Source organism: Saccostrea cucullata, unplaced genomic scaffold (assembly GCF_032062105.1).
Source record: "Saccostrea cucullata isolate Sc308-1 unplaced genomic scaffold, CSIRO_AGI_Scuc_v1 ctg14, whole genome shotgun sequence".
NCBI lineage: Eukaryota > Metazoa > Mollusca > Bivalvia > Ostreida > Ostreidae > Saccostrea > Saccostrea cuccullata.
In genome coordinates this window covers 1,053,162-1,072,325 of record NW_026941090.1, presented here as the reverse complement: position 1 = coordinate 1,072,325, position 19,164 = coordinate 1,053,162, and the positions used below count along the sequence as shown (strand labels likewise).

The 19,164-nt window shown below is 32.6% G+C and overlaps 2 protein-coding genes across 2 annotated transcripts; both read left to right on the top strand.

Annotated features, from left to right (window-relative positions):
- Nucleotides 1–25: 25 nt before the first annotated feature.
- LOC134257129 (probable methyltransferase-like protein 15 homolog) lies at nt 26–5,018 on the top strand. Its single transcript, XM_062739776.1, has 7 exons — nt 26–60; nt 997–1,160; nt 1,652–1,902; nt 2,063–2,199; nt 2,677–2,871; nt 3,485–3,679; nt 4,120–5,018. The coding sequence occupies exons 2-7, from the start codon at nt 1,082–1,084 to the stop codon at nt 4,544–4,546; spliced, it is 1,284 nt and encodes a 427-aa protein (XP_062595760.1). The 5' UTR covers nt 26–60; nt 997–1,081; the 3' UTR covers nt 4,547–5,018.
- A 10,412-nt stretch (nt 5,019–15,430) lies between these two features.
- LOC134257102 (neuromedin-B receptor-like) lies at nt 15,431–16,706 on the top strand. Its single transcript, XM_062739743.1, has 2 exons — nt 15,431–16,564; nt 16,653–16,706. Exons 1-2 carry the CDS (start codon nt 15,431–15,433, stop codon nt 16,704–16,706), a joined length of 1,188 nt encoding a protein of 395 aa, XP_062595727.1.
- The last annotated feature ends 2,458 nt before the right edge of the window (nt 16,707–19,164 follow it).

Below are 19,164 nucleotides of genomic sequence, written 5' to 3'. Positions count from 1 at the left end.
TGGTTCTCATTGATCAACAGTACCAGTTTACCATGTGGATTTGTTGATATTCGGTGACAGGTGCATTATGGCTATTTGACCCTTTTTGGTACCCTTTCAATCAGGGATTTTAAATTTGGAAAGACTGAATAAGTAGTACGTTTGCCGAATGTTTCAATCAACATAGAATAAAGATATATAGGCATATTTTCTACAACTCTGTTCTCAAAATGAAAGTTGTTCACTAATCACTAGATAGAATGTTCTATCGTTAAAATTATATTGTCCTACGGACCCGGTTTAACGGTGAGGGCTTGTACCGAGACACAGTTAGATTATTCTAACTAACTAATCACTTGTTGATAATTCCATTGGATCTTGTCATTTGAGAAATTTCACTTTAACATGTTTAAATGCATCTTAATTTTAAATGACTAATCTATTCTGTTAATTTTCTTTAACTGATTACATAATAATTGAGATTAATATTAAGAAAAGGATGTTTTTTTTCTTTCTTTTTTTCAGATTAAAAAAAATATTTAATAAATTATTAGGCAAAGTCTAGTTGTAAAAAATATAATATTATGATTATGGAGTGGACTTGTACAGTAAAGTTTACTTCTATCGATCATCCTAGCAATGCCAGTGATCCTGCATGAGTCAACATGTTGCCATTGTACCCCTGGCAATTAAATTTCATTCAATATTTTGGGCGTGCTTTAATTAATTTCTATATCTCATTGATAGGCACTATGCAGTCAAATTAAAGCTTTCATCTTGTTCATAGATAGTTGGGTTAAAATTCAGTTTACACCTCAATTGCACATGTTGTTTATCATAGTGCATGGTTGAGAGATGAGAAAAACAATAAAGATTTGTAAATTTTTCAGAAAGACTTTGCTAAATCAGCCCACAAAATACTGAATGATTTGTCAGGGGTCCAATGGCAACTTATGGAATCAGGACTCCTGGCATTGCAAGAATGTGTTTCTATGTGAATTGATTTTTCCAATATAGGCAATAGTTTATGTTCAATCAAGGGCCCCCTGACAGGCATGAAAGATTGTTCCAGTAAATTAAGTCATCTCTGATTTATAGTGACATGGCATTAAGAAGTTGGTGTATGAAGAAAGCCTTCTCCTATTCTTGTCTATTTACAATTAGGAGACACCTGTTCTCAGGTAAGAAGGAGTAAAAAAATGTAAATACGTGTCCTTCAGGGAAGGATTCTTTCCACCAAAATATATTGTACATTTTTAGTATGGAATATATTTATATGAGCTACAGTTAGCTATTTCCATTCATCTCAGACATGCAGTTGTACACTGTAACAGGAAAGCCAAAGGAGAAAATTTTTAGACATGCAGTGTATAGGGATCATTTGCTTGTGGTATACCGCTAATTCATGTTCTGGTACTATTATGTATACAATTCCTTTAAAATATGTACTGGTTAATTTGTAGCATGGTTAATACTTCTAGGGTAAAATTATGAACTGTATTGTGATTTAGTGTTTCACCAGATCTTTGATTTAAATTAAACATACTGAATTGATAAATTTTTAAGTCATTTTCGTTTTTTTTTCTCTTGCATTATTGTAACAGCTAATTGACATAATATAATGATAGTAGCATAGTGCTTTCAGCTGAATAATCCATCTCACATTTTGCAGTTCTACCAATCCAGAAACCATCAAAGACCCAAACCTGTTGTCATGTAAAAACAGTGAGTGGAAAACTAAATCTTCAGATTACAGGCCACAATGGAATCTGCTCAGATTCAGATGTACATCATATATCTGACAATAGTGATGAGGATTTAAGTTACAGTCCTAGGTCTGTTGAAGACTCATCAGAGGAGATTAAACATGTACCAGTGATGGTAAAGAAAGTCCTGGAAGTTCTTAATCCTCAACAGGGACAGGTGACCACATTCACACTTGTCACATGTTTATTCTAGACTTTACAGTTACACTGTATTTCATAAGTTGTGTTTATTGAAGTTTATTACATTAGCAGGGACCTTTTTGAATGCGTCTTTTTTCTAGATCATTTTATATTTATGTTGTGAGAATTTTTTGCAGTTATTTATTGATATGACCTTTGGAGCTGGGGGACATACAAAGGCTATTTTGACCGAGAACCCTGAGGCCCGAGTGGTATGTGTGGATAGAGACCCTCTAGCCTTCAGCTATGCTCAGGAACTGGCCAAATCCTACAAGTAACAACTAATTCTGAATCTAATCCATCTATGTTGATAATGTAAATGTAATACAATGTACGTAGCAACTTTTAAATCAAAGCAGTCACTTGGAAGATTAGGTTATCTAATTGATGCTTAAAATTAGTCTATAAATGAAAAAAAAAATCTTTTTGAATTTATACAAATATAATACATCTACTTGGTTGTATGTTTCTAAATGCAGCATGGATTTGATATTTAATAGATGAAAGATTTAGGGAATTTTTCTACCATGATTACACATGATAGAGCAGCATATATGATATCATGTCTCCTAGGTTGTAATCATTCCAATATATGACATGATTTATTTATATTTAATAGAAAAAAGAAATAAAGTCAAACAAAATGTGCATTACCTGATTATACATATAAATGTATAATATATAATGTCCTCATTTAATGTACAGTTAATAGTGAAATTTTTGCTGAAATATTAATTTCATACATTGACAGGCCAGGTCAGGTGTTAACTTGTTTAGGCAAGTTTTCTGAGACACCACAGATACTTTACCAGCTTGGGATAACCCCTGGATCAGTGGATGGGATTCTCTTTGATGTGGGGGCTTCCTCCATGCAGTACGACCAAAGTAATCGAGGGTTTTCCCTCAGCAGAGACAGCCCACTGGATATGAGGATGGATCAAGGGAGGTAAGCAGATTTATAATGCAGTGAACAAAAAAATATGAAACAGGTGCTTGAATAAATTTATTACCCGGTAGTCTTGAAGAAAATAGAGTAAACATACCATTCAGCTTTTAATGAAATGAGACAGTGAACTGAATTTAATTTTCCAGGACATTTAAGATATGATGTAAGCTTAACAAATATAAAAAATTACATTTATAATAGTCCAATCCACACTTTGCAAAAGTTATGTCCCTTGGCCGCCATCTTAGGGGATAAACCCATACAATCCACACACTAGCCTTTGTAGTTTGCAGGTTTGTAACTTAGTCATTTGACTTTTAAAAAGCTCTGCCTTTTATGTATTGATTGCCCCAAGATGGGGCTACCCACACATTGAAAGAAAAAAAAATTAAACACAATGGATTTATCAGAGCATGTCAATGCCCAAATATTGGTAGCATAAAGAGGATAAATGATGTTTCTTTCCCTATTGACCTTTTGGTTGACCCCGCAAAGGGAAACAACTTTTTCAAAGTGTGGATTGGACTATTGTATAAAATCATCCTTCCTTGCCACTTTGTTATAAGCATGTTTTGCTGTAGCTGATGACTGTCAATATGTTAAATGTTTACAGAGATCCAGATAGTGTCACTGCCATGGATGTGGTCAATCACCTCTCTGTCCAGGAACTGAGGGACATAATCAAGAAATACGGAGAGGACCACATTGCTAATCAGATCGCCCACGCCATTGTAGAGGCCCGCTATGTCATGGGAAAAATAACTACCACCAAACAGCTGGCAGAAGTCATTGAAAATGTTTTTGAAGAGTAAGAATTTTAAAATAAAAATACTGAACTAAGCTACAAAAATACCTGTTATAATTTTTAGGAAAAATGGTGTCTTACATATAGTTATTAAGAAGTAAAGAGTGTATATTAGATGAAATCTATAAACAGGGAAAATACTGATAAAATGTGAATAGATTTTCATGGGTCTTGTAAATGTAATTTTACTTTTACAAATTGAATTTATCTAATTTGTTACACAAGCCTCCAAGCAGAGCTACCCAGTATTCTGAGCACCCAGTATATCAAAAATCTTAAGAAATATACATTTGTTCTTTATCAATGACCAAATCATTTTAATAATAATTTTTTTAAAAAATACATGTACAGTGTAATTCATTAATTGTATATTTTCAGGAATTTTTTTTCTCTCTATAATAATGCTCCTTTTAATATGTAAAAATGAATATTGCAATTCACAGGAAAATCTTGAGGGACAAATTAAATAGGAAAAGCCATGTTGCCACTCGTACATTTCAAGCCTTGAGAATCTTTGTTAATAACGAACTAAATGAAATCAACAATGGATTAGAGGTAGCATATCACTATCTAAAACCAGGAGGTGTTTGTGTCGGAATCTCATTTCATTCTCTAGAAGACCGCATATTCAAGAGACATTTCCATGGCATTGAGATGGACGAAGCCAAAAACTTGTCAGTGAAGCAGAAGTCACGGATGATGCGGGACCACCACCAGAAATACGACAAAGAACTGATCAAGATTATCCTAAAGAAGAGGTGGATTCCCGTCAGTAAGAAGGTCACGACCCCTGAAGAGGAAGAGGTTCTGGAAAACCCCCGGAGTCGATCAGCTAAGCTTAGGGCTGCCATAAAATCTGCAGATGTATAACTGATACAAGAATATGCATGAACCTTAGTGTACATTTTAATTTATGAATTCTAAGTATCAATTTCCATAAGTTGGTTATTTTTGGTTTTAAATATGTTGATAGTAGCTGTAAAATTCGGGATTTTTGTAACTTGCATTTTAGGAATCGATAGGCCAAAATCTGATTGAAATGCATGTAGTTGTTTTTGAAAGAAATATATTGTAAATTATTGCATTTTATTAAATTCTCAATTTTAGTAATTATGAAAGTGATTTTAATGATAATATAGAAAAATCCCCATTCTCATTTAGTAATTTTGATTTTGTACTTAAAATTCTAAATTCCAAATTCATTTACAACTTGTTAAAAAAAAGTTATGATATAGCCATCCTACACAAATTTTATATGACTGAATAATTCCTATATCTCTGCAACTGATTAGTTAAGATTGGTTTTGTTCACATGCACAATATTTTAGGTTTATAGTTTCATTTCCCCTATTATTGAAAATAAAATTCATGAATTAAATATTTCTCTGTTTCTCTGTCAACTCATCTGTCTGTGTGTCTGCAAAAACTTTTACCTTGCCTATAATCTTTGATTGGCAGGAACTAGTTCTTTCATGTTTCACCTATGGGATTTCTTGTTACAAGAGCTGTCTTTGGATATCAACTAATTTGACCTCTTGACCAAGGACTTTGCCCTCTTTTGCAAAATTTTACAAAGCTTATCCCTGACAATAAATTCTAAACCATAGATGTTGGGGGCTCTTATATTTCACAAAATAAACACAAGTAATGGTTCAATTTGGATGTTCCAAATCTATTTAAGTCCAAAGAATCAATTTTAATGAGAGGACTAAAAAATATCAATAAGCAAAAAAAAAAAAAAAAAAAAAAAAAATTGAACTGCCCAAGTCCTATTTCAGGGAAAGAGGAAAGGCTTTAAAAATAAAATGTGCCTGTGTTTGACCGTACAGCAACAAAAAAGGGGGATTCAGCTTCAAAATAACAATTTATGTAGTAAAACTACACCAAACAGAAGTTTTCAGATAAAAATGGGGGAGGGGTACACAACCCCAACCCACCCCCAGCCCTGACCACCCACAGCGTGTACTTCGGGCCTGCTTTACAAAAAATGTTTATATCTATTTTCACTTTGGAGGGTTTGGGAGAACTTGGAAAAAACTTGCGATTGACTAATCTATTTATAGTTCAATGTAGGAACAAGACATGATTACCCAGCATGGCAGCTCATGACGACGGTTGAAATTGTTCAAATACAAGTAAACTCAAAGGTCATGGCCAAAAGATTTAAAAAGGTCTATGTCAAAAGAAATACACATGTAAAATAGGAGAGCACCTGCAGCAAACGTTCAGAAAGTATGCTCAAGGTTAAATTTTTTACAAAATAAGGTCAAACTTCAAGGTCAAGGTAAAATAAATTGGCAGTTTTAACAGAATTTTTTAAACCAAATTTTATGTTTACAATTCCTAACTAAGGCGTCTTCTAATGATCAGCCAAAAATTTGATCAACATTTGTTGATTAACAACAAGATACAGAACTTGAAGTTCTTCATAATGTAAACAAGGTCTGTGCCTTGTTTCTGTTTACATATATAAAATATCATATTTATAACAAAATGAAAATCAGCAAATCACTAGAAACTGTCGAATCTTATTTAGAATTAACTTTTTTTTTTACTGAAATTCAGCTTCGGACGAACATATATTTGTATATTAATCTATGTAAATAAAAACATGACACGGACCCTGTTTACATAACAAAGGTTTGGAGCTCTAAATCTGTCTTGTATCTCGACAACTGAAATTCAAATTTTTGATAATCATTAGAGAAACCTTTGTTCATTTTTTTTGAAAATGGTTAAATGAATTTGAAAATTTAGGTGAAACTATGACCATGCCCTTTTAAGGAAAATGGTCTTGATACAAGGAACACATCTGTATAATATAAAAATCTCAGAAATAAGCATACAATGTTTTGTTGTACATGTATTTTTGAGAAGTTGTGTAAATCAGATCTAGATACTTAAAACTCATAAATACTTGTAGAATATTTGAAATCATTTTTCCAAAATCAGTAACATTGAAATTAATTACAATTTTTCGACATTTTTACAACATTTCTCGAAATAAATTATAGTCCAGCCATTGTGACATCTTATAGACTGCTAAGGCGCAACTCGGAAAATCACTTACCTCGTCAATGGTATTTTTTGCATTTTTTTTTTTTGGTTAGGACACATTCTGATTGTACACACACGTACTATGAATTTGCTATTAAAAAGATGCTCGAGTTTCTGATTGACAATATCTTCATGTATGTAGTTTTGCAGGTCAGGTCTTTCAACAATTTGTTAAAATTCCTATGGGCCCAAATTGCGCCCCATTACATGTATTAGCATACCTACTTTTGTATTCATATAAAGCAGAATTTACTCACAAAGTTATACACTGTATATATGTACATGAGAAGAAGAAAACACGTTGCCTTCAACTTAACATTTAAATCTTCTGACGTATCATTCGTGATCAATAAATTTCATTCATATCGACGTGATATATCCAAGTGAACTTGAAATAAAAAATGTACCTAAAATCTGACGCATTTATTGGATATTTTATCAGAATAAGACGTTAATGGCAATCAAACAAAAGTTTATGACAAACGTGATGACTTCAACTTTTCTATGAAATATATATATGGAGATAACGAACATTATTCAAGCTCAAAAGTCCATTAAACAATACAAATTTAAAATAGAATCAGAGCAAACACAGACCTCCGAAATATCAGAGGTGGGATCAGGTGACATGGGAGTGAGTATCCCCTGCCGACAAGCCACACCGTTGTCATGATCGGGAAATAACGGAAAATCCGTCTTCAATCCAGTGTGTAAATAATTGGTATGAAAAAAAAAGTCGGTCCACATTTGACTCAAATAATGAATGCTACATTGTTTTTGCTGACAAGTTCATTGTATCGACCATGGACCTTACGAAATGATGACTTTAAACAAAACTGCTGATATCCTTGTTTCATCAACTTGTTTGTCAATAATTTACCTCGTTTTAGATTGATTGTATGTTGTTTTACGTCCCTATCGAGAATTTTTCACTCATTTAGAGACGTCACCATATACCGGTGATGGACTTCAAAGTTTGACCTTTACTTGCACTCAGTAAGGGTTCTGAGCAGTGAGGGTTCTTTTTCGTGCCAGGACCTGCCGTGACACGAGGCCTCCGGCGGTTTTTAAGGTCTTATCCGAAGGACCTTTCACTTCAAAGTGCCAAGAGCATGGCGAAGGAACAGTTGCTACCCATTTTTTATCGACCTAGGTCAGTCGCAGTCGAAATTCTAGCTCACGACTTCCCTATCACGGAGCAAGCGCTCTACCGAATGAGCTACCGTGAAAGGTCCTCGATTTTAGAAATTGAACACACGTATAGCATGCTCTTGCATATCGAATCAACTGAGAGATATAAACTTCGTATGCAGGTGATGAAAGTATATTGCTGCACAAGTAATAAGGGAAGTTACAAAAGTTGAAGTCATTATGTTAATCACAGCGCTTGGTTGTTAGATTATCATTAACGTCTTTTTCAAGTAAAATATCCAAATACGACATCGATGTATCAGCTGCATCCGTGGTATCTTTTATCTTAAGCTCACCGGGATATAGAGAAATCGCGACATAGGAATGGAAATAACCTTATTGACAATACGTCGTCCATATATCGAAATGTCAAATGTTGAAGACCACAGTAAGTGTTTTCTTCTTTTCACGCATAAGATTTTGCACAAATTCTGCTTCATATGAATACAAAAATAGGTCTGGTAATTACGGGGTGCATTTGGTACCTATGGGAATTCCAATAGATTGTTGGAAGACCTGGTTTCTAAAAACAACATAGATATTGTCAATCAGAAAATCAAGCATCTTATGATGTCATCTTTAGAGTACTTGTGTGTACAATTAGATCGAGAATGTTTTTTAACGAAATTATTTTGCAAATGAACAATGAAAATGAAAGTAAAGCTACGAGTTCCAATTTTATTGAAAATCAGATGTCAATGATATAAAAAAGGTTGTACTTTAATTTATCGAGAGAAATGGTTGTGTACTAAGTTGAAAAGTGTCAAGTTTTTTAGCTGATTTTGGTAGAATCTTGTGATTTCAAATTGTCCATAAGTTCCTTGGAATTTTTTAGTATCCACATCTGATTTACACCACTTCTCGAAAATTTTGTTTCACAGTACTCTTGAAGTTTTACCTTCACTACTGCATGGTAATATCTTGGTGAGGAGTAAAAAAAGAGGCTTGGTTGAACATTTACTGGAACCTGAAACCTGCTTCAATCTTTGTAAGAATTTTTATGACATTTTGGACTCCAGTATAGATATGGTAATTCAAATTCATTTTGCTTGTTTCGGATACAAGTATTAAAAATATTCAAAACTGACATATGATTTCAAAGAATTTCTTCCTTAGAAAGGGAACTATGAGTAGAAGTTGGATAACCACTTGTAGAATTAAATCCAAGTTCTTCTGAAGTATAATTTATATAATGAGCTTTACAGACGAAGACAATACATGAATGTTGTTACCTGCTTTGCTAGCAGGGACCAGTATACCTACTGATCCTGTATCTATCAATTTGTAGTGTTTCAATGGACTTTGAGCTTGAATAATTTCATTATTTTCATAATTTATGCATCTCTGCAAAGCCTACCTCCCGAAATATGATTTTTAAATGATCAGATCTAGAGATTACATCTTGTTACTGCAGTATGTTGTGTTTTGACTAAAGTTTCATCCATTTAAATAGGACTAAAATCTAGGAAATTCGGAGTTTGTGGTAAGATAAAATATTTAATAAGAAGAAAATTACTATTATTTGCTATAAACTTGTTCAAAATAAACGACTTCATTTTTATTAATCATAAATGGTACGTTAAATCACGATCGCAGGCTGATTAGTGATATAAAGAGCTCTTTTTCTTTGCATTGCAGACCTTGGTGAGGTATTCTTTTAGATTATTCTGTTGAATACATTCTGTGTACACGAATATTGTTTAATTTCCTGAAATGATTGAAATGCTGCTAACTACTTAGTTTATAAATATGAAGGGTTTATCGTTACAGGATATTCCTTTGTCATTAGATTTTGTCAAGTCCTGACATTAATAATAAGAGAGTGCTTTAATGATGATTTGCTGTCTACAATATCTAATTGAGTTATGATAAATAACTGATTATTTATTGTGATGCATAATATAAAATCTAAGGTTCAGAAATGAAAAAGTCACAATGCAGGTTAAGAATTACGGTCATTTCACATGTTCATGCTTTAAATAAAAATTAAAAGTCAATTGTGATTTATATTGCTGGAGGCTCTTAATCGGAGTGTATTGAACAGGAGCTAATATTTCTACAGGTAAAATTGAACTATTTTTATAAAGATGATTTCTTTGACTACTGTCATTCCAATTAACTTATTTCTAAAAGTAAAGCAATAAATTGCGGTGTTTCATTTAGGAATATCGTTTCAACGGAAGCTTAAAACCTTTCCTTCATTTTATATTTCTTTTTGTTCGTGAACACATTTAATCATTTTTATGAATTCATCTTTGAGTGACATATTTGTCGAATTATAAATTAATGCTTTGTACAGCAACTAACATCTTTGTAAAACTTCTGCATTGTCTGTTAAGTTCCTAATATTTAATATACAATACACACTACACAACAATTGTTAGTTTATTAACTCCTATTTATTTTTAACAGAAAGTATGTAACTATTCATTGTCTGGTGCTTTATCAAAACTTAACGGTAGATTTCATTTTCAAACAAAAAATACTATTTACTTAACTTACTGTCCTGTCTATCAATTTGTAGTGTTTCAATGGACTTTGAGGAAAATTTCATTATTTTCATAAGGTAAAGCCCGTTATGCATAAATTATCCTACGTTTCCCAAATATGATTTTTGAGTCTGAAAAAAAAATCCTAATATACAGTGTATTTGCTTATATTTCCATTCAATTGTTAAATAAAATTGTAGATTTAGATTTTAAAAATGAAGACTAATAGATTTAAATTAAACGAGGCCTCCCATGTCAGTTTCAATAGTCTTTGCCTCTTGACGTCAAACACAAAGACAGCCGCACAGGATTCACATGCATATTTGACCTCCTCAGCACCAAACACAAAGACAGACGCGCACAAGATTTAAATGCATACATGGCTACGTTAAATCACATGACCTATGGATTTGTAATGTACATTCCTTGATTAGTGAAATAAATCAACTCTTTTTCTATCATTGCAGACCATACACTTGCCGTGTGCTACTTAGTCATGATTTTGTTGAAATTACATTCCGTCGTCAATTCAAAATTGTCCATACACCTTCATCTGCACACGGAGTTGATATCAGTTGATTCTAACGCAATTAGTTGCTCTTGGTATGAAGGGTTTTTTAAAACGAGGTAAATTATTGACAAACAAGTTGATGAAACAAGAATTTCAGCAGTCTTTTTTGGTATGTTCTATGGTCGATACAATGACCTTGTAAGCAAATACAATTTATTATTGAGTCAAATATAAAAACTTTTTAATAAATGAAAAGTTCGCCATTATTTATACAATTTTGACGTCGATTTTCACATTATATCTTGTTTTGACAAAAGCAAAAAACGGTTTTGATTTAAATTGGTATAGGATTCTCACTCCTCCATGTATTCAACCTCTGAGTTTTGGTACAGGTAAAGTTGAACCTTTTTCTAAAGATTTTCTTTTGATCTTACTGTCATTCCAATATTATTTCAAAAGTAGAACATGTTTTATACAGGGATATCAAGTTTTGACCTAAGTTATATGCATATATCCATATGCAGGTGATGAAGGTATATTGCTGCATAAGTAACACTTTTAATATTAAAGTTAAAGTCATCACGTTTATCATAGATTTGGCTGTTAATTGTATATTAATGTTTTTTTAAAGTAACTGACATCATTATGTGAAAATTACAATTGTTAATTAAAAATACGTCGAAGATATATCTAAATGTCTAGTTGAAGGCTACAACGAGTGTTTTCATCTTTTCACGCAAAAGATTTTGCACAAATTTTGCTTCATATGAATACAAAAATAGGTCTGCTAATAACAGTGCGCAGTTGGTATACCAGGGATATATCTTTTGATTGTTAGGATTCTGATCTCCAAAAACAGCAAAGTATACATGGTAGGTCAAATTTTTTGATTCTTTGTGTGTATTTTAAGAATGTTTTAAACAAAATACTTTTGCAAATGACCAATGACAAGGTAAGTAATTTTACGAGTTCCTGTTTTTATTGAAAAAGCAGCTGTCAATGATATCAAAAAGACTAAACTTTAATCGTGGGGAATGATTGTGTATAAAGTTTAAAAGTCATTAAATTTTTAAGCTGTTGATTTTGGTAAAGTCTTGTGATTTCAAATTGTCCAAAAGTTCTTTAAAATTTTTAAGTATCCACATCCACCACTTCTTGAATATATTGAATTTACGTATAGTAACTCATTTTGAGTTTCTGAGGTTAAATATAATGAAATTAACATTTGTTATAACGAACTTTCAAAGATCTTAAAATTTACTAAATATGAATCTGTATTTTTAAGGATTTGTATATAAAATTCAATTCATATATAAAACCTTAGTTCAAATTCATTTTGTTTTGTAATTTCAAAATATTTGGTAAATACTATGAAGGAAAAAAACCATATTGCTAACTCGCTACAAATGTTTATACGAATTCGTTATACGGATATAACGAATTACAATATAGCGAATTAAATTAAGTTCCACTTCGATATAACCGACTTTTACTGTAATGAGCTTTAAATAGCTATATAGCTTTACTAAGCTATTCAAAACAGCTTTATTTAGCTATCGATATGTAGTTTTTCACAAAAAAGTTTTTTTCAGAAATAAACAAAAAGTCGCATGTATTGGCTCTTCGTGTACATGTATGTACCGTGGGCTATCAAAACAAGAACCTAGTCAAAGACAGTTCTAACATTGCAGTTTTTGAATACTTTTAAGCAAAAAAGAGAATTTCTATCGTTCGAGTAACTATCCACTACCCTGTATGCGTTGAGTTATAGATATGAGTGATTGCTTCTCATATTGTTGTACTAATTTAGTTTCAATCAAATATCTAGTTGACCATAATTGGTCTCCTTTATAAATTTATTGCAGAAGCAACTGTATCAATTGCGTTATATAGCCCTAAAACGTCAAGGAGACGTACTTTGATGAGAGATGTTTACATTAATTATTTTCAGAAGAGTTCAAGATTTAATATCATCACTGCACCAAGCAGCTGAGAAAATTACACAGTTAGGGAAAAAGTGAGGTAAAATAGCTAAGTTAAGTTAAGCTACGCTAAGCGGCTTAATCAAGATGTATAGATATATAAAGCTATATATCTTAAATCAAGGAGATTGTACTGGACTTGTCAAGGTAAAGCTTGAAAACAACAACATTGCAATCAATCTAAAACCTTGAACTATTAAGAAAAAAGTCGTATTTCAGTTTATGGCATAGTTTGAAGTTTCTCGAATGCATGAAAAACTTCAAGGTCAAAAGGTAAAAAAAAATTCTGGTATACAACGACAGGACTTGTCAGAAGGAATAAACCTGTGAAATATGAAAGTTATAGTACGAACTTTTTAAAATTAATTGCCAATTAAATTTTTTTTAGAAAATGGTTCAAACACTAAATCAGGTAAAAAATAAAATATTCAAGCCCTAGCACTAATTGTTCCAAGTTATATCCAAGGTGAAAGATATTTTTTTTTGTAAATGTGGGTCAAACTCCAATGTCAAGAGGTCAAATTTGGAGGTTCCCAAAGAAAGGTCTTGTTACAAGAAATGCACCTATAAAATGTGCAAGCCATAGCCCACAGACTCAAAAGTTATGGGCAATTAAGGCTAATGCTTTTGCAGACAAATGAACGAACAGACAGACAGACTGGAGAACAGGACAAAACCGGATATAATTTAACTAATCACGGGTAATCAGGATAACAAGATGTAGTAATCTTCATATATAATCGATAACTTCCCAAGGTGGATGTTATTACCTTTTCATTAATGAATAATTATAATAGTTAATATTTCTTTTTGTTTGGCGGAAAATAATTCATCAAATGTTTTCTTTGTTCCTTTTTTGAACATAATAAGAAAAATCATTTCTTTTAACAAGAAAGTTTTATTATATTTCTCAAGATAAAAAAAAACTAGTTTTCGTGGCACTAGGTTGCGTCATTGCTTCATGTAATTAAACGTTAAATCCTTACAGATGTGTTTTACCGTAAAACATTAAGAGGGTTTCTCACATTACTGAACTATTATTTAACCATAATAATAAAACCATTTGTCAAAATTTTGTAATAATTAGGACTATTTCTGTTATTGAGATGTATAAATACTTTTAAAAAACATGAAAAAGGAAACGTTAAAGTAAAATCCAGCAAGCTGTCTCCATGAATGGCAGTAGAACTTTCTGCTGATAACTTTATGCTGTAAAATAAATATAGAAGTAAGGTAGGTGTTTTTCATGAATTTCAGTGTAAAAATTTATATCTGTCGATCTCTTAAATATTAAAGCTTCCATTATTTTACTTTTTACTATTCTTTTCAGAGAATTGAACCTTTGTTGTCAAAAAAATTAGATTTTTGGAGGGCCATAAAGACCATAATTTTACTTTTTACTAAATTTAAATAGTGGAAAAGTGAAACTTTGTTGTCAAATATGCTTTTTCCTAATAGTGGAAAAGTAAAACTGAGATGAAAAGTGAGCTCGTCTAAGTTTTATGGTCCCCAGGCCTCGTGCTTTGTTTTTAATTGTTGATTGATTTATGGATTGAAGACTGTTATGTTCTGTACCCTTTTCACTGTAGATTGTGTCATCAAGATGTATCACTACACATATTTTTATGTTGAATAGAAGAAAGTTTTTTCTCATCTTCATTTTTTCCTAAACGACAGCCCCCGTTTTTCATATTCCTATTTCCCATTTGTTTAACTTAAGTGCTAAACATGAGGATGATAATCGTTTGTTTATTTTTTTATCGTTCCTTTGAAATTTTTTTACTCATATTGAGACGTCCAGTTGCCTCTAATCGGCACTTACGGCCTTAGAGCAGTAATACATCTGTTTACTGCCTACCGTTCACAGTAGTTGAGTCGAAAGAGCGCTGACGGCTCTTGATCGAAAGGTCGTGAGTTCGAATCACGGCATCGACTGACCTAAGTCGATAAAAATGGGTAGCAACTGTTCCTTCGTTATGCGTTTGGCACTTTGAAGTGAGAGTTGCAGGTCCTTCGGATAAGATCTAACGAGCCCCCGTGTCACTGCAGGCATTGGCACGAAAGAGATCTCTCACTTCTAAATGGCCTCTGAGTTCTGAGAAAAAGCTAAAAAAAAAACTGAAGCTCTTCACTGCTATATGGTAAAGTCTCTAAACGAGTGAAAAAATTCTCGAATAAAACGTAAAACAACATACAATCAATCAATCTTTTCAACGCCAATACATTCACTGTACTGCGACAGGGGATTTGGAATTCAAGGACCTATCTCCGCATCCTGCAGAGGGATTCGAACTCGCGTCGTAAAGATCAACTTCTTATTCCGCGACTCGATAACAAAGTTTTAACGTTCTAACCACTGCGGGAATGACACATGAATGTTCTGAAAACGAAAGCATCTTTATTATTTAAAATTAAAAGAAAGAGTTTTCTATGACTTTTACTTATAAAGGCATCGTTTGCATACAGGTTCGTTATCTCCAAATATTTCATTGGTATTTTTTTTTCTGTTCGTTTATAGATAAAAATGAATTCAAGTGGCAGCGTTGCTGATGCACAGAACATCCAATATGACCCAGTAGATATTGGCACCGAACCATCCATTGTTTTTCTTGCCATTCTCATGGTCACTGGTACGGTGGCCAACGGCCATGTTTTTGGAATCTTCTTTTTCCGTTATAAAAGAAGGTCAACATACGTCATTTTCGTTCTTGCTCTGGCTTCAATCGACCTGCTTATTTGTGTTTGTGACCTTCCATTAGAAATATTGGATCTGAGGTACCCGTATAACTTTTATAGTGAGGTAGGATGTAAACTTTACAAGGTAGTGAGTGCAACATTGATTTTGAGTTCTGTATTTACTTTGACACTCTTGTCACGTGATCGTTTCAAAAGAATTCGCCAACCTTTAAGTCCACAATGGTCGAATTCTACATGTAAACGATATATATTAGCAGTGATATTGCTAGCATTTATTCTTGCTGCCCCCGTTACGTACATCCATGGTCTACACGTGGTGAAACTCTCTGATGGTACTGAAGTCGAAAAGTGTTTCTTTGAAGACGACATTGACGTAAGATATAACCTTCCTTTAATACATCTTTCTGTTCTTTACCTGATTTTTATTGGATGTTTGGTAATCCTAATCGTGAATTATACTTGTATCTGGATCACTGTTTATAACCGAAACAGGAAAACGTTGTTCCATCAAGCAGGCAATAAAAGAGAAATGTTACCAAATGTAAGCAAGGAATATCGAAATTGTTTAACTTCATCTGCAGTAAGCGGAAGTCCTGATGGGGTCATCTCGAATAACCCTTCTGGCGATTCAGCGGAAATGGACTTGCATCCTTTGAGAAAAATAGACAACATTCACACTTTTCAGGGTCGAAGATTGAAAGTGTTTCCGAAAATTCAGAAGAGAAAACTCTTCGTTGGCAATCATCGTTCAACAGTTATAATGTTTATAATAACCGCCATCTTCATTGTCGTCTTTCTACCCTATCTTGTGCTTGGGGTATTTTTGTGTTTGAAAGAAAACTTTAAAGCTAACATGAATGAGGTAGAATTAAGTGTATATCGCCTTTCAATGAGACTAATGTTTTTGAACAATGTTGTTAATTGTTTTGTGTATGGTATTTTCGACCCCAGATTCAAAAAAGTCTGTAAAGAATTTTATAAAACTTGCATTTGATTTTATCAATTCAAAAATATCTAAACATGTATCATATCATTTGTTCATTATTAAGACTATCAGATTTGAAAGTAAACCTTCTGTAGTAACTGTTTATCTGAAAGAATGAAAATTTCCAAAAACGTTCGAATTCATAAGTTTTTGATTATGTCCTTTGTTGTAAAATGCTTAATAACGTTTTTCACACTAATTGTTGGATCATTATGCACACACTGAATTGTCGACGGATTTTCCCGTCATTTCCCGATCATGCAGGAGCACACTGCAGGGGACGCTCACTCCTCGATGGCACCTGATCCCACCTCTGATGTATTGAGGTCCGTGTTTGCTCTGTTATAATTTTCTTTAGTCTTAAATAGACCTTTGAGCTTGAATACAGTTCGTTATCTCCATATATTTCATCATATTGATTTCTTAGTTTTATTGATTTTTATCCCCAGAATATTTACATTTATAAGCTAAATATTAATAAGTATATAGGTACATGTGCATTTATCAATACAAATACCTAAAAAATATACAAGTCATAATTTTTGTGCTATTTTGCTGGACAAAGCACATTTCCTAATCCATCAAAGAATTCGTTTGAAAGAAAGAAAATTTGATAAAGTCCTGAACTAAATATGTATTTTCTTTTTTCATAGCAGGATATAATTACTTTTTGCTTGTACTGTATTGCATATCAATTAAAACCTAAATATGATTTATTATTCACTTAAGTAAAAAATATAACCCAGATCCCACGAAAAGCTATTCACAAGCAAAATATATACGGCATCATTCTTGTGTGGGTGCTATTAATACTTAAACAATCTATAAAATATCAGTTGAACTTTAAAACTCTTATATGAAAACGATGCTGGAGTTTCTCATTGGCAGCATTTATTTTGTCTTCGGATAAAAATTCTGCTCATTTTTTGCTTACCGGCCTGTTTTTATACATGTACGTATTATTATCTATTATTGTGAATTTTTTTTTTCTTCAAAAAACATGAGAAGTAAACAATTGTTGTGGTCCTTAAATTGAATTCAGATATATTGTCGACGTTTTATCAACTACAATACTTTATTTTCATGTAATATACATTGTATTTCGACATGATATATCCCATAGTTCACTGAAATAAAAGACACCACATAGTTGACCATATCTGCTTCATGTTTAGATGTTTTACTGACTATAGACGAAAATGGCCAGCTAACAACTAGACTGTATTACAAACGAGATAACTTCAGCTTTTTTTTTATTGCTAACTTTGTTTAGAAGATGATTTTCCCAATGTACATGTATTTCTATGTTGAACTTTGATCTCCCATTGTGGCCCCACCTTACACCCTGAGGAGACGATTTTATTTGAACAAACTTGAATCTATATACAATGTCAAGAAGGTTTCACACACCGTTTTTCACTCAGAGAATCAAATGAAGAAGATTTTTAAAAGATACCACCAAATTTTCACTATTTCTTAACTATCTCCATTACGAAAGGGAAATGACCCTTCATTTGATCAAAATTGAATTCCCTTTACACAACGTTATATTCTGCTAAGATAAGTTGAAACTGGTCCTTTGGTTTTGGAGAAAAAGAAAAAAATTGTGAAACCTTTTCGACAACAACGGCGATGGACAAATTACGATCAGAAAAATTAAATTTGTATTGAGATAACGAGCAGTATTCAAGCTCAAAAGTCCATTCAACAATATAAAACAGGAGCAGAACAAACACGGACCTCCAAAACATCAGAGGTGGGATCGGGTACCTTGGTGGAGTGAGCATCTTTTTCATGTCTACTTCAGAGTACCTGGTCACACCTGCCAAAATGTGCTCCCAATGACATGATTTACGAGAAATAATTTTGTTGTTGTTGTTGTTGTTTCTTTGTTCGGAAAAAATGGACAATGTAATGTATAAATAATTGCCTAACAGTTAGAAAAAATTAAAATCTTACGTTTTAACAGTCAGCATTTGACTCAAAGGTGAATTGCATTTGCTGACAAGGTACAAATATACATGTAACTGTATCGACCATAGAGCTTACAAAATTATATGAATTTGCTGACAAGGTACAAATATAACTGTATCGACCATAGAGCTTACAAAATTATATGACTTTGAACGAGACAGCTGTTATTCTTTTTAATCAGCTTGTTTGTCAATAATTTACCTCATTTTAAAATTTGTACATACGTCGAACATACTCTTGCGTATCGCATCAACTGGGAGATATAAACCCCGAATGTAGGTAATGAATGTATATTGCTGCTTAAGTAAGGAAAGTTGACGATTGAATTACCATTAACGTCTTTTTCATGTAAAATATCCAAATATAAAACAGATGTGTCAGACTCTGTGGTATATTTTATCTCAATCTCAGCCAGATATATCGTACCTACATAAGAATGAAAAAACAGAATATTTATTGACAATATACGTCTATATATCTAAATGTCGAGTTGAAAGCTACAGAAAGTATTTTTTCTTTTTATATATAAAATTGTGGACAAATTTTGCTTTATAAGAATTTTAAAAAATGGGTCTGCTAATAATGGGGCGGAATTGGTACTA

What these genes read in the sequence shown, in the direction of transcription:
- LOC134257129 (XM_062739776.1), top strand. Translation starts at nt 1,082, where the DNA reads ATGGCATTAAGAAGTTGGTGTATGAAGAAAGCCTTCTCCTATTCTTGT. An exon ending in TAGGAGACACCTGTTCTCAG is followed by an intron (nt 1,161 to 1,651) that starts GTAAGAAGGAGT and finishes CACATTTTGCAG; the next exon opens with TTCTACCAATCCAGAAACCA. An exon ending in GAACTGGCCAAATCCTACAA is followed by an intron (nt 2,200 to 2,676) that starts GTAACAACTAAT and finishes ATACATTGACAG; the next exon opens with GCCAGGTCAGGTGTTAACTT.
- LOC134257102 (XM_062739743.1), top strand. Translation starts at nt 15,431, where the DNA reads ATGAATTCAAGTGGCAGCGTTGCTGATGCACAGAACATCCAATATGAC. An exon ending in TCGACCCCAGATTCAAAAAA is followed by an intron (nt 16,565 to 16,652) that starts GTCTGTAAAGAA and finishes TTCATTATTAAG; the next exon opens with ACTATCAGATTTGAAAGTAA.